Genomic DNA, 13,597 nt, shown 5'->3' on the forward strand with positions numbered 1-13,597 from the left:
TCTTACATATTTCTTTCTCTCTTTATCTGGTTTCTCTTTCTCAAGCTCTTTTTAGAGATTTCTGAAGGCCATTCCAGTCTTGTTTGAAAATAACGACTTAACTCCTAGACATGCCTTAGTTTAGAAGGAAAAAAAAAATGTGTATATACTCCGCTGAGCTCAAGTTTAGTCACCCAAAAAATGTTACTTCGCAATTGAGTTTTTAACTTGATAGTGACTACTTACCCTGTTTTTGCAAAATTATAGTATGTCTTCTTTTCTTAAATGGTACATCTGAAAATTAATTTCTACTTAAATGAATACATGCTACATCTACATTTATGAGGGGAATTTCTTGAGAAATGAAAAGCAAGAGTTTAAAAAGCAACAGGAGTCATAGCAATAGGAAAGATAAAATGATCTCTCTGTCTCTGCCCTTTGTAAAAGCTGTTTTACATGATAATGACTACTTTAATATTATGTCCTAGTGGAAACTCTTTATGTGTTCATGAGGATCTCAAAAATATTTGAAAAGGAAGTGATTTTGACATGATTTTAGCAATGTGTAAGGTGTGGCTAGGAAACATGTGGCTTGAGTAACTGGAGTCTACAAATTGGCATGCTCCTGACCTTGCTAAGCATATTCCCAGATCTTTCCAGGCCCTATCAGAACTTAACTACGGGACTTTCCTTGCAGTCCAGTGGTTAGGACTCCGTACTTCCAACGCAGAACTTAACTACACTGAGCCCAATCTCCTCAAGTCCTAGTTTTCAGATAGTTGCTAGGTAGGTATGATTGCTTATGTGCCAATGTACCCAGACCTAGAAAAGAGTAGAGAGAGATGCAAGAGGCTTATCTATGTATAAAGTTCTCAAACTGGGCTGAGAGAGCCATTTTTAGTGGGAACCATCTTTAGTTACCTGACACTGTTTCCTTATAAAAATGTCCTTGCACAGAAAAAAACTGGGTTTTTTTCATCTTTAAGAGTACTTGTTTCCTAGCCCTTAGCAATTGACTTGCTCTTTTCCTTTTCCTACCAAAAGTGATTACACCTGTTGTATTTTGTTGGCTGACTTTTATTATGCTACATAGACAACACAACTTATCAGGAAAGTCCATAGGAACCTCTTCCCCACCACAACCCATTAATCTGAATGAATGGAAGTCTGTTTAACTGGGTTTGTTTTGGATTCATATCCTAAGGATCTTTGTTACTTCAAACGCCATCACATATATTTTTAATATACTTTTTTCATACTAAATCTTTGAAATTCAGTTTATAGTTTACACTTACAGAATATCTCAAATCAGACAAGCCATATATCAACTGCTCAATAGCCACATGTGGCTAGTGGCTACCATATTGGACAGCACAGCGCTAGGACCTCGTGAAAAACTTATTCCTATAGCACAGATTTCAGGTCCCATTTTATATGGTAAGATTCTAGGGCTTAAGTTGTAATTACAAACTACTTTGATAAGAGAAATAAGTACTTTTTTTTCAAGGTGCTAGTTTTATGACCTGGGTTAATTTAAAATCATTGTGCACACTACAATCAGTAGAATGATTTCAAAGCTTGAGATTTAACTACAAGTTTATTTTTCTCTTTTTGGCATTAGAGATGTGCTTTAAAAGCATTGAGATTGGTTTTCTTTAGTAGTTTGTAAATCTGGCTCTAGTGACAGTATCCCAAAGTACATTTTTATAAATATGTAAGCAGAATCATTTGACTACAACATTAGGATAAGCATAGAGCCAATCAGTAAGACACTTGAGATGTGGTATTAGCTTGGATGTGCAAATTCTGATCTATTATTTGTAACTAATTCTGTTACAGCCCCCAGCCATGTTTGTTTATTAATCATGTCTTCAGTGCAGGTGCCCTAAGTCATAGGTGATTTTCACTTCCTGTGTATAGAGGAAGTAAAGGAATAGGGAGCAAAGCCACTCCACTCCCAGGCACAGTGAACTAGACCCACTTCATCAGTGTATAACCTCCTCAGACCCAGGAGTTCTGCCTTAAAAAGAGACAATAGACCAAGTATGCAGGCAGCCACTTTCTAGCTGTGGTGTTTCTGCCATAATCAAAGATTATAACTGTACTGTAGGAACCTGTGAAATGCTCCAAAAAGCATTTTGAAATTGCTGGCCACTGCATTTAATCCATCCTTCAAGGGCATTTGCTAAATATCTGTGTGAATTAAGATAGAAGAACTGTGCCCGTAATTTTTTGTGAATATGACTTTATGTGAAAGTCTAGTTTACTACCATTGAAAATTCAAGAGGAAAAAGAAACAACCGTAAAGTAGCGGTATAAAAAGTACTGTTTTATGTAAGGATCTGCACATTATATACAAAGAAATTAAAAGCTTCTAACAACTTGAATATGAAATGTGGATTTGTTTTTTTCCATTCAGCCTACCTAGTCTTCGCCCAATGTTGGATGTTAATTATTTGCCACTGACAGACATGAGGATAGCACGGACGTTTTGTTTTACCAATGAAGGACAGGCATTATACCTTGTCTCTCCTACTGAAATTCAGCGGTTAACATACAGCCAAGAGATGTGTGATAATCTACAGGTAGGTCAGACACATTTATGAATAAACATCGGACACAGTTATAAAAAGAGAAAAAATTAGAAAGATGTCTAAAAGCTAAAATATTATTGAGCCAGACAATAAATATGCGTGCCCTAGAACATGTTTTGAATATATGTTCATCATTGTGATGCTACCAAGTTCTAGTGTGGTTCCAGATATACATAGAAAAAAATAAGAAAAAATGGGATGTATGAAGAATGTGGAGATCATACATATCAATGGTTGTTCTGTGTGTTTTGCCTATGGAGAATCCTCTGAAAGATTATGAAAATCTTCCTCCAGGGTGGGGAATATGTATGTATACACAAAAATTTTGCATAAAATTCGGGGAGTTAATGAACTTTTTTAAAATAAATCTTAATTGTGATTAAGAGCCATACAAAATAAATACATATCCTGTAGGTTAGAACTGGGCATTTGTCTTTGATCATAGCGGTAAGCAGAACCTAGAAACAAAATAAATATAAAAGCCTATCTAACCTTGGATAAGTAAATGTGGTCACAAAATGTTAAAAGGCATCTTAGGGATTTAATTGGTTTCTCCTTATTTTAGAAATAAGAAAACTAAAACCCATTCATTACAATATAGAGGTTCAGAGTATAAACTCTGAACTATTTAAGTTGCATTTTGCTCACTTATATAACTTTGGCCATTTTACTTAATCTACTACCTTGAAGCACTGCTGTGAGAATTAAGAAAGAATTCATATAAAGCACTGAGCACAGTGCCTGGAACATAATAAGCTTTAAAAATAAATAATAATAAATGTTATTCAACAAATACTTAGAGTTTTTTATATGCCTGGTATTTGGCTGGGCTCTAGGAACACAATCATAAACAAGATACAAGTCCCTACCTGTTAGTGTGGAGGGAGAGATAAGTAAACAGACAACCACAAATGCTGTTATATGGCTGTGCCGGTGCTGGGGAGACATGTGAGAGGGGCACCTAGGTTGATGGAACAAAAGGGAAGGGGTAGTTAGAAAAAGGTTGTGAAGGATGAAGAGGAGTTATCCATAGGAATGGATGGCTGGAGATGGAAAAGGTAATAATATTCTTGACTGAGCAGAGGCATGTGACAGCCCCAAGGTTCAGGCAACTTCCAACAAAGTGCTGAGTTGGGAAGTGGAGAGAGTGAAGGGGTGATGCTGGAGAGTTAGTCAAGAAGAGAGCTTGGAACACCTTGTAAGCTCCTTAAGGAATCTGGCATTTATCCCCAGGGCAATAGCAAGTCATTGAAAAGGTTTAACAAATTTGTTTATTAAAGCTAATATTCTGGTTGCAGTATGGCAATTAGTTTTGAGGAATTAAGTCTAAAAGTAGGGAGAAAAATTTGGAGGCTTTTTAAAATAATTAAGGCCAAAAATAATAGTGGTTTGAAATAAGGCAGCCAACAGTGAGGAGAGAGAAAAGTTAGCAGATTCAATGGCTATAAAGTGTAATCAGTCAGATTGGAGGGTTATTAGATGTAGGAGTGAAGGAATTAATAATTATTCCTGCATTTCTGGGTTGGGGAGCTAAGTAGATGGTGCAGCCATTTCCAAAGAGAAGGGATCCAGAGGAAGAGCACAGGTCTGGGGAGTAGAGGTGAAAGAGGATGATGATGACAGTCATGCTGCAAGTTCAGACAAACTGATATTAGGTCAAAGGTCTGACTTTGGGTTGAAGTTCCTTCCTCCAAACCAATGGTTCTCAAATTTTGGTCTGCTTTAGAAAGACCAAAGCAAGTTAGAACTTTTTAGGGCAAGTTAAAAGTTAGAAGAAGTTAGAGCAAGTTAAAAATACAGATAACCAGAACACATCTATGCAAATTTTGATTTAGCGTGTGTGGAATAAAGCCTGTGCATCTGTGTTTCTAACAAGATATCTCCCCAGTCATTCTAAATCACATCAAATATTAAGAACAATTTTACCTCACCATGCAGTAGCTGCCTACTTTGACTCATTTAAATTATCTTGAGCTATTTCATTATTTTGTACATAATATAAAAATAAATCCAGCCTTTCTCTACACACCACCAAAGGCTTCCCATTTCATAGGGCAGTCCATGCTTGGTTCCAGAAAGGTTACTAGGACAGGAAAGATGCTATGGTAATTGAAAAAGAATCAGAAGTCTAGATTGGCAGTCACTGATCAAGTGTAAATTAATCCTAGGGTGAATATTAGCTTCCCATGCTTTCTAATTGTAGAAGGAAGAAACGGAGAGGGCAGAAAAGTGAAAATTTTAGGATCAGTTCTTGGAGAAGGGAAGGGAAAGGAAGGAGGTGGAGAAAGAAAGGCCAGAGAGAACTGGGAGCAAAGCAAAAATCACCAGGAAAATATATGGAGAACAGACTGCCTTTTCATGACGTGCTCTAACCTGCCACCATGTTATCTTTTGATCTGTTACTTTACTCTTAGTCAGTCTAATGCTATTTTCTTTTGATCTGATATAGGACATGCTAGGAGATTTGTTTACTCCCATAGAGACACCAGAAGCTCAAAACAGAGGCTTTCTCAAAGGACTGTTTGGTGGAAGTGGACAAACATTTGACAGAGAAGAGCTCTGTGAGTAACAGAAGACCTGTTTCTAGACTAGCGTTTTGCTTCTATACCATGAAAACTATTTGTTTACCAAACATGAATAAAATTGGTCACTTTATATTAGATGCAGTTCTAATAGTACATGCAATTCATAGTACATGCAATTCATACCAAAAATGAGTAAGCTAATAAATGTGTCATTTGCAGGTAGATCATACCTGCAAGGCAGGGTGAAGACATTTGGTTACTAAAATCTGAAAAAATGTTTTTGAATCTGCCTGCCTTTACTTGTAGGAAACAGATTCTTTATTCAGAATTCAAGGTTTACCAATGGTACAGAATAAATTACTTTAAAAAATCTACCTGCAAAACTCTGATGAACAATAATCAAAATGCAGTAGAAAGATACTAGGGAACATTTTCAGAGAGAAATTAAGAATACATTTTCCAGAATATCTCACCCACCATTTGGTCTTACAGATCAAAACTCCTTTTTCTTGAATTTTTAACTATGCAAAAGATCTAGGTGCCTCCATACAATGGAATAGTATTCAGCCATAAAAGGGAATGACGTTTGATACATACTACAACATGGATGAACCTTGAAAACATCATGCTAAATTAAAGAAGGAAGACAAAAACAGCCACATATTGTATGATTCCTTTTATACAAAATGTTCTGAATAGACAAATCCATAGAGACAGAAAGTAAATTAATAGTTGCCAAGGACTGAGGCAAGAAGGAACTAGAAAGGGACTGCTAATGGCTACAGAGTTTTCTTTTTGGAGTGATGAAAATGTTCTAAAATTAGATAGTGGTTGATAGTTGCACAAATCTGTGAATATGCTAAAAACCACTGAATTGTACACTTAAAAAGGGTGAGTTTTGGGAATCCCTTGGCAGTCCAGTGGTTAGGATTTGGAGCTTTCACTGCCGGGGCCAGGAGTTCGATCCCTGTTCTGGGAACCAAGATCCCGCAAGCTGTGCAGCATGGCCAAAAATTAAAAAAAAAAGGGGGGGGTGAATTTTATGGTATGTGAATTTTATCTCAATAAGCCTCTTATTTTTTAAAAAATTGATCTAGATTCCATTCCTAATGTTATATCCTTGGGAATTCTCACTAAATTTTTACTAAGATAGCTGTTTTTCAATATTTAAAAGTTACTTCATTAAAATTAAGTGAAACTGCGCTTTGTAAATGATGGGGAAATTTTTAGTCTTTTATAAAGTAATAAAGTTCCTACAAATGTTTATTAATGCCCATCATGCATATACCCCATTCTCTAGTATTTACATACACACACACACACACACACACACACACACACAGATTTTTGAAAAACGACAACTGAGGCCTACAAAGACTGATAGCAAGATGAATACAGAAGATTGGAATGCCAGCTTGGGCAGAAATTTAAATAAATGATCAGGCCTGAGATTGGAACAGACACTAATATGGGTTAAATATGAGGTCACAATAAAATTGTGAGCATCCCAATTCAGCAATGTCAAGAAATGCAATTATGCCGTATTGTATGGAACACCCCCTCACTCACTCACTCACTCACTCACTCTCACACACACACACACACACACACACAAATAAGGCATATGGTACCAATATCTCTCTCAGTCTCTTTCGTGGGCATTTTTCTTGGGTAAATGCTAACATCTGCAAATACAGATCTATGATAGGAACAAATATGTCTCTTCATGAGAATTATGACAGTAGAATTCAATGTAAGTGCTTTGGTGATAAACTTGACTATAATTACTTGAATTACTGACAGAATGTTTTAAATTGCTATGGCTTGAACTCCCAGTTGGGGAAGCTTCAGCAGGAAAAGCATCACGCAGCCTCGCACAGCACATTCCTGGACCAGGTAGTATAGAAGGGATGAAAGGTGCTGCTGGAGGGGTGATGGGAGAGCTGACTCGTGCACGGATTGCACTTGATGAGAGAGGACAGAGGCTAGGAGAGCTGGAAGAGAAAACTGCAGGCATGATGACCAGTGCAGAAGCATTTTCCAAACATGCACATGAGGTAAGCTGCCTAAGTAAATAAAGCCATCTTCATACAGTAATAACTTTAAACATTTAGGTCCTGAAAAAGAAGGCCTAAACAGAGATGCCACTGAAAGTAATCCTGTGTGAGAGCCAAGGTAACTGGAATCTCGTTATAAGTATTATAACTCCCCTCATATTGGGGAGAAAAAAGTTTTTTTAATACTATATTGATACTTCTTTACCTTAGAGGATGACTTAAAAGAAAATTATCCACTGGTTCTGGTACACTGGGTCTATATTGTGCATCAGCTGCTAAAAAGGTACTTAGGTTGATTACATGATCTCCCCCAACAAGGTGTGAGGTGGGCAGTAGAGGCTGGGATCCACACACCCCTTTTTGTCTCAATCATTAAAAATCATTTCCTGTCAGGCAAATCTTTAGAGCTTGATTGGTTTTTAAAAAAATCTTTCTATATGCACTTTATTTCAAAAAATAAAGGAAGTCTTCTAAGTTTTGAGATTTTGATATGCATGATTAGCTCAATATGAGCTTGCTTTGATTAGCACTTTTACATAATTTTTTAACATCTTATGGTGACTATTTTTTCTTTGCAGTTAATGTTGAAATATAAGGATAAGAAATGGTACCAATTCTAAACTTCTAAAGAAGCTATGACTGCTTTGAGAAACCATTATTCAGGGAAACCAACTTTATTCCCAGCATCACTATTCAACTGCTAGAAGACAGTTTCTTCCACAAAATGTTCCATTACAGTCCATCTGAAGTTATCATAAGGGAGACTTACCAGAGACACTGTACAACCCAAAGGCTGGAACCCTGGTTAACACCCCAAGATATGGCTGAATTTGCCTCTTCCTACGTGGAATGGAGCTATCATCTTGGCATGTCGTTTGCTAAGGATTTACATTTAGGAACTACGGGGAGTCCTGATTTGAAAAAATCCTGTACAAACAAAAAGCATTAATGCACTTAATGAAAAAAATTTTTGCATGATAAAATAACATCTTAAGAGGAAAAGAAAAAAAAAGCATGTTGTGACAGAAGAAAAAAAGATTTATGGTAAACTATTTTTATAAATTGGAGCACACCTGACAATTTAAAAAACTCTGTTAGAAGATATCAGTGCATTTCAAGTACATTTGCAATACCCAACTGAAAAAACAAACAAAACCAGAGTTTCCTTTTCATCTATAACTTTCATTATACTAGGACATTATTGAATTCTTATGGCAAGAGTCTGATTAACGTTCTTCTCTTTCCATAATATTTTACATTATTCACAGTTCTTGGTCATAATCAAATATTGCCAGTACAGTAAATTATTCCTAACACAATTATATCCATTTCTATCACCTTCGGAACAAGTTGCTATTTTTAGTCACAAACCATGCAGGGTTGGGCCACCTCAAAGCATTTTTTCAGCCTGGCTTATACTCTGCAGGGGGGTTGACAATAGGTTTGGGGAAACTAGACTTACAAGAACAATGCAGTTAGCTTTGAGAACTGATTTCACACACTCTGGTTTCAGGTTCTAAAGTGATATATTTTTAATGCTCCATTTGTATCCTTGTCTGCCAATTACACAGTATATTACTGTTCAATCCCAGTGGGGTCTTCAATTCAAAGGTGCTCTTGCAGCCTGACACTCACAGACCAAACTGGTCATTCTGTTTAGTCTGATTCAGTAAAACCTCAGTTAATGTTTTAGTAAAGGGATTCTGACATTTCTGATTAACAAGGGCTTTCATTAGAAATTACTTTTTGGTTCAATACTTACTATTGAAAATTGTTATAAAGTGGTGGTATTTTTGCTATCTTGGCGTTAGTCACCATTACGGACAACAGAAATTTTGTCACTCAACAGGCTAAATAACATAAGCCACAGGATTATGTCAACAAATACCAAATACCTATTCCTTATTAAAAGCTCTTTTAAAAATGGAATAAAGAATATCCTTAACATGATAAAAGATTATCTATTATAACTCAACAGAGAGCTAGTAGAGGCAAACAAAATAAAGATGTCTGCTACCATGATTTAGTATGATTCTGGAAGTCAAAAGTCTTAGGAAATGAACGTATGCAGATTCTGGGACCCATCCTATAATATGTATGTTGTTCTTTCAAAGAATCTTTTTAAAGAAAATTAATGGGTTCGGCTCATTGAATTTTGATTATAAGACTCACATTGTGTTTCTTAAGAATTCACCATTTTCCTGAAGTCCAGGCTATTTGAGTAGCCAAAAATAGTATTTCTGCTTGTTTTTTTAGTTTTTAAATTTTTAGTGAATTTGTTTAAAGTGGCACTTCCTTCAAATGTTCTCAGTAATTTTGAGAAGAACAAATTAATCTTTGAGAAGAGTAATCTTTGAAAAGAAATGGGGGAAAAAGTCAGAAAATGTATATCAGGATAGCATTTCTCAGAGTCCTTGAATTCTCCTGATTTCTCAAAAAAGCCTCTCTAGGAATCTCTCCAGACTCCTGTGAACAGCCTTAGGGTAACAGAACCTGACTTGGAAATACAAACATGATACATAAAATTATATAGTAAAAATACTGAAGAAACTTGAGACCAGGATTTGGAAAACACTGGTAGGCAAATTGCAGTGCACTATTTGTACCATCAGTTTCAAGGACCCAGTTTTCTGATTTTCTGAACAAATACTTTTATCATTTCTATACTTAAAAAAAACTAAAAGAGTAAAATATTGGTTTATTTTAGAAACAATGAAATAAAGTCCAAAGTGGCATTAAATTCAATGACGATTTCTAAAGCCCCAATAGGATGTGACTTAACTTGTTCTATATCAGGGTTTCTCAACAATGGCACCGTTAACAGGAAATTCTTTATTATGTGGCACTGTCCTTTGCACTGCAGATGTCTAGCAGCACCCCTGGCCTCTCTCCACTAGATGCCAGTAGCGACCCCCACTCCCACCTGCCCCAAAATGACAATCAAAAATGTCTCCAGACATTGACAAAATTACCCCCAGTTGAGAGCCACTGTTCTACATCATTTGGAGACAGATTAAGTGTTAATATGTAATATGTCTTATATAAAATTAAACATCGTTAGTACACAGTAACAAATTATTATACCCAAAATTACATGTGTGGTTCGTATGCAATAAAATGCTATTTTGGGGAAAGCTTACATGAATCACTGAAAGATAACAATTACAGAATATTTTAAAACATACAGAAAAAATACCAAAAAGGACAAAATAGCATTTAACAGAAGTGCTTAAAACTGGCTTTAATGAATAGATCAAAAGTTTATAATTGGCACGTCAATTGGAAGTAAGGTGCTTCTGAAATGCTTGAAAAGAATAGGTTCTTTTCATCTTTCAATATTGTTTTTATAGACCCTTTCTTAATGTAAGGGTAACTTCATCCCACAAACTCCTGATTAGTGGAATACAAATTAATGAGGTTTTACTGTATCAAAATTATTTTTCTAATTCAAAGAGATAGCAATAACAAGAATCTAATATGGACGTGATTTTTCTCTTCGAACATTTCTGTTCTGTTGCACTGACCTTCGCATGCACACATACACACACACACACACACACACACCACCATCTTACCATCATCATCATCTTTGGAAAAAGAGTACTGTTGATCCATGTAATACTTTACATCTCTCTTCTCTACTATTTAAATGTCTTGCCTCTATCTTGGAACATAAGAAAAATACTCCTAGTGACTTGAACAATGATAGAGAAAATGACTCTGAGCCTTAGTTGTCATCAAAATTACATTTTGTCTGCTTAAGGTGACATCAGAAGATAAGGCTTGCAAACCACAGTCTCTCTACGAGTTGACCGTATCTCATTATGACTCCCTGAAGAGATAACCCCTTCTTAGTGTCCCAGGAGAAAATGGGCCTTTAGCATTATAATTCATCATGAAGCTAGAGGTATTTTTTTTTCCTGGTTCTAATATGCGAGCAATAATCCCTACCAAGAAATCATCCATTAACCTTGGAGTTTGGAGGGATGGATGATTGATTTATCATTTATTTTAATCCACTGCAAAAGCAGTACTACCAGCTCTGCTTTCTACACTTCTTTGAGACCCAGACTTAGTGCCCGTCATCATCACGATCATTATCTGACTAACTCTGGAAGGATGGTGACAGAACTGAGTGAGATGTTTTCTGATGATTCAGTCATAAAGATAATTTTTCAAATCTTTCTTGTAGCATTTGAATGATTCTCCAGTTAATAAATCAGAATCCAAGTCTGTAGTACTCAAAGATCTTAAGGGATTGTAAAGGAAAAAGTTTACTGTTGGAGTCCTTTTTTAAAATGTGAACCATGTGTCTGTTATCTGCATTAAGGGATCACCATGGCTTTGAGGAAGGAAAAGGAAAATAAAGATTATGCCTAAGGTTGGTTGAAGAAGATTAGCTCTTTGAGATACTTGGTTTTAAAATGTTTGGCAGAAGGGGAAAATGAAGCAGATTTGGAAGAGTAAGCTAAAAGCCCTCTCATTGGTTTAGGGTCATTGGGACAACCCAGGAGTATCTGTGTGATTATAGCCTGTCTCCATGGGAAGGCATTGTAACTTGACCACTTTTGTTCTGAGAGGGCAATGCCAAAAGGAGTCAGACGTTTCTGCGAGGCCTGCTCTTTGCATCAGGAGAAACGTGGTAGCCTTCACAGCTTCTTCACCTATGTTCTCTGTAGCCCCAACCCCACTTGTGACCAGTTACTGTTTCACAGACACACTGCTCCAGGGGCCAGAAATACTTGCCAGTAAGTCATGTATTTGGATTGTACCATTCCAGGGAGCATGGCTGTAGAAGTTTATTGTATATATGTGCAGACAACATAGCCCTGAAAGGACAAAATTCAAAATAGGAAAGGTCTGACTTAGGAAAGAAGAGGAAGTGCAATTTGGTACAAGCGGGCTGGGGTAAAGAAGGACATGGGAGCCAGAGTGAAGCATAAGAAGCTTTGATGAGGAACCGAGGCACAGTTGGTCTATTTATACATTTATGTAGGGAAGTGATTCTCAACTTTGGCTGTGCATAAGCATCACCTAAGGCACTTCTAAAATTCCCAGTTACACCAAAATCTTTCAGAGTGGGAACAAAACATCAGTGTTTTTGAAAGCCTCCAAGATAGTTCCGATGTCCAGCCAAGGTTGATAACTACTACTAAGGAAGACACATTTGTCTACCCTGACTGGTGTCTAAGCCCCACTTCTGAGGGGTCAAGGAAAACAAGATATTGGAGATAGTGGCCAGATATTTATTCTGTGTCGCAACCCAAAACAAATGTTCTGTAAAAATTTCTGACCAGGCAGTGCCCCATTAATTCTTAATATCTCTGTCTTTGTGATTCTCTCCTATATGACTGGCCACTAATTATTCCAATTCAAACATCTAGGTTTCGATTGCCTTATACATGTGACATCACCAGACACCAAAGATATCATAAGAAATTCAATACCATGCAACGCGAAGTGGAAAACTAATTCTCAATAGTTGGATAGTAGAAATTCTCAAAACAATCATTTATCAAATCAGGTCCAAATATATTACTCATTCTTCATTTGGAGGAGACATGGGTACCAGGTACCTGGTTCTGCCATAGCTATATTTTATTGGATTTGATCTTAGCAAGAAGGGAGAGCAACTCTCCCTTTTTGATTGTTGTCTTTGCTCTCAGGGCAAAGGAGTTTGGATGTATTTTCTTAGTTACTGGACATGTGTTTAAAGGGAGAAGAATGCCTGCAGCTGACTATGTGGTCTCCAGTGCCCTGAAAGAGTGATTTCACCTTCAAAAACGGGAGAGTCCGCCTATCCAACGCAATACTAGTCAATGAGAAAACAGGAGAGTTCTCTCCTCTCACACTGCTCCCCTCTGGTATTGGCCCATCCTTCTCAACTGCAAAGCAAGAAAATAAACTAGGTGGTAGTTATGGACAAGTGTGCACAGGATCAAAATCTCTAATAACCTATCATTTTTAGTACTTAATTATGTGATGTTTTATTCTAGGAAATAAGAAACAGATGACATCATTGATGTATCTTTCTTTCATCTTAAGAATTTTTGCATCTTTTCAGAAAATGACAAATTACTATTTTTCTGTTGCACTCAGCAATTGTGACTATACTTAAAATTCTTGTAGTCTGTAGAGATATCAATAAAATTGTATATGTTTGTACATAGATGCTCTCTTATGTTATGTCATACACCACTAATGATTGTTGCCAAGATTAAATATGGACAGAGGTAAGACCCTCATTTGCAACAGTGTGAACTATGGTTTTGCAAACTAAAATTGTTTTAAAAAGGGGAGGTGGGTGGGGGAGCGATGTAAAGCATATGTATTTGAACTAAAATAGAGAAAGGGGTAAAAAAAAACTGAACACAAGTTCCCCAAACTGAAAGATTTTACTAGTAATCTAAAATGGTAGAAATAAATAAGATGTACTTACAAA

At 36.5% G+C, this 13,597-nt stretch overlaps 1 protein-coding gene across 6 annotated transcripts in view; it reads left to right on the top strand.

The window, feature by feature from the left end:
- Positions 1-13,285, top strand: part of STXBP5L (syntaxin binding protein 5L) — a 380,840-nt gene extending 367,555 nt beyond the window's left edge. For all 6 annotated transcript variants that reach the window (XM_081235109.1, XM_081235110.1, XM_081235106.1 and 3 more), the window contains 4 exons: positions 2,399-2,564; positions 5,023-5,134; positions 6,935-7,155; positions 7,734-13,285. In XM_081235109.1, the coding sequence (XP_081091235.1) occupies positions 2,399-2,564; positions 5,023-5,134; positions 6,935-7,155; positions 7,734-7,775 (541 nt within the window). In that variant the 3' untranslated portion in view covers positions 7,776-13,285. The remainder of the gene's footprint in view (positions 1-2,398; positions 2,565-5,022; positions 5,135-6,934; positions 7,156-7,733) is intronic.
- The last annotated feature ends 312 nt before the right edge of the window (positions 13,286-13,597 follow it).

The sequence above is a fragment of the Mesoplodon bidens genome (genome assembly GCF_964165515.1).
Source record: "Mesoplodon bidens genome assembly, chromosome: 5".
NCBI classification, from domain to species: domain Eukaryota; kingdom Metazoa; phylum Chordata; class Mammalia; order Artiodactyla; family Ziphiidae; genus Mesoplodon; species Mesoplodon bidens.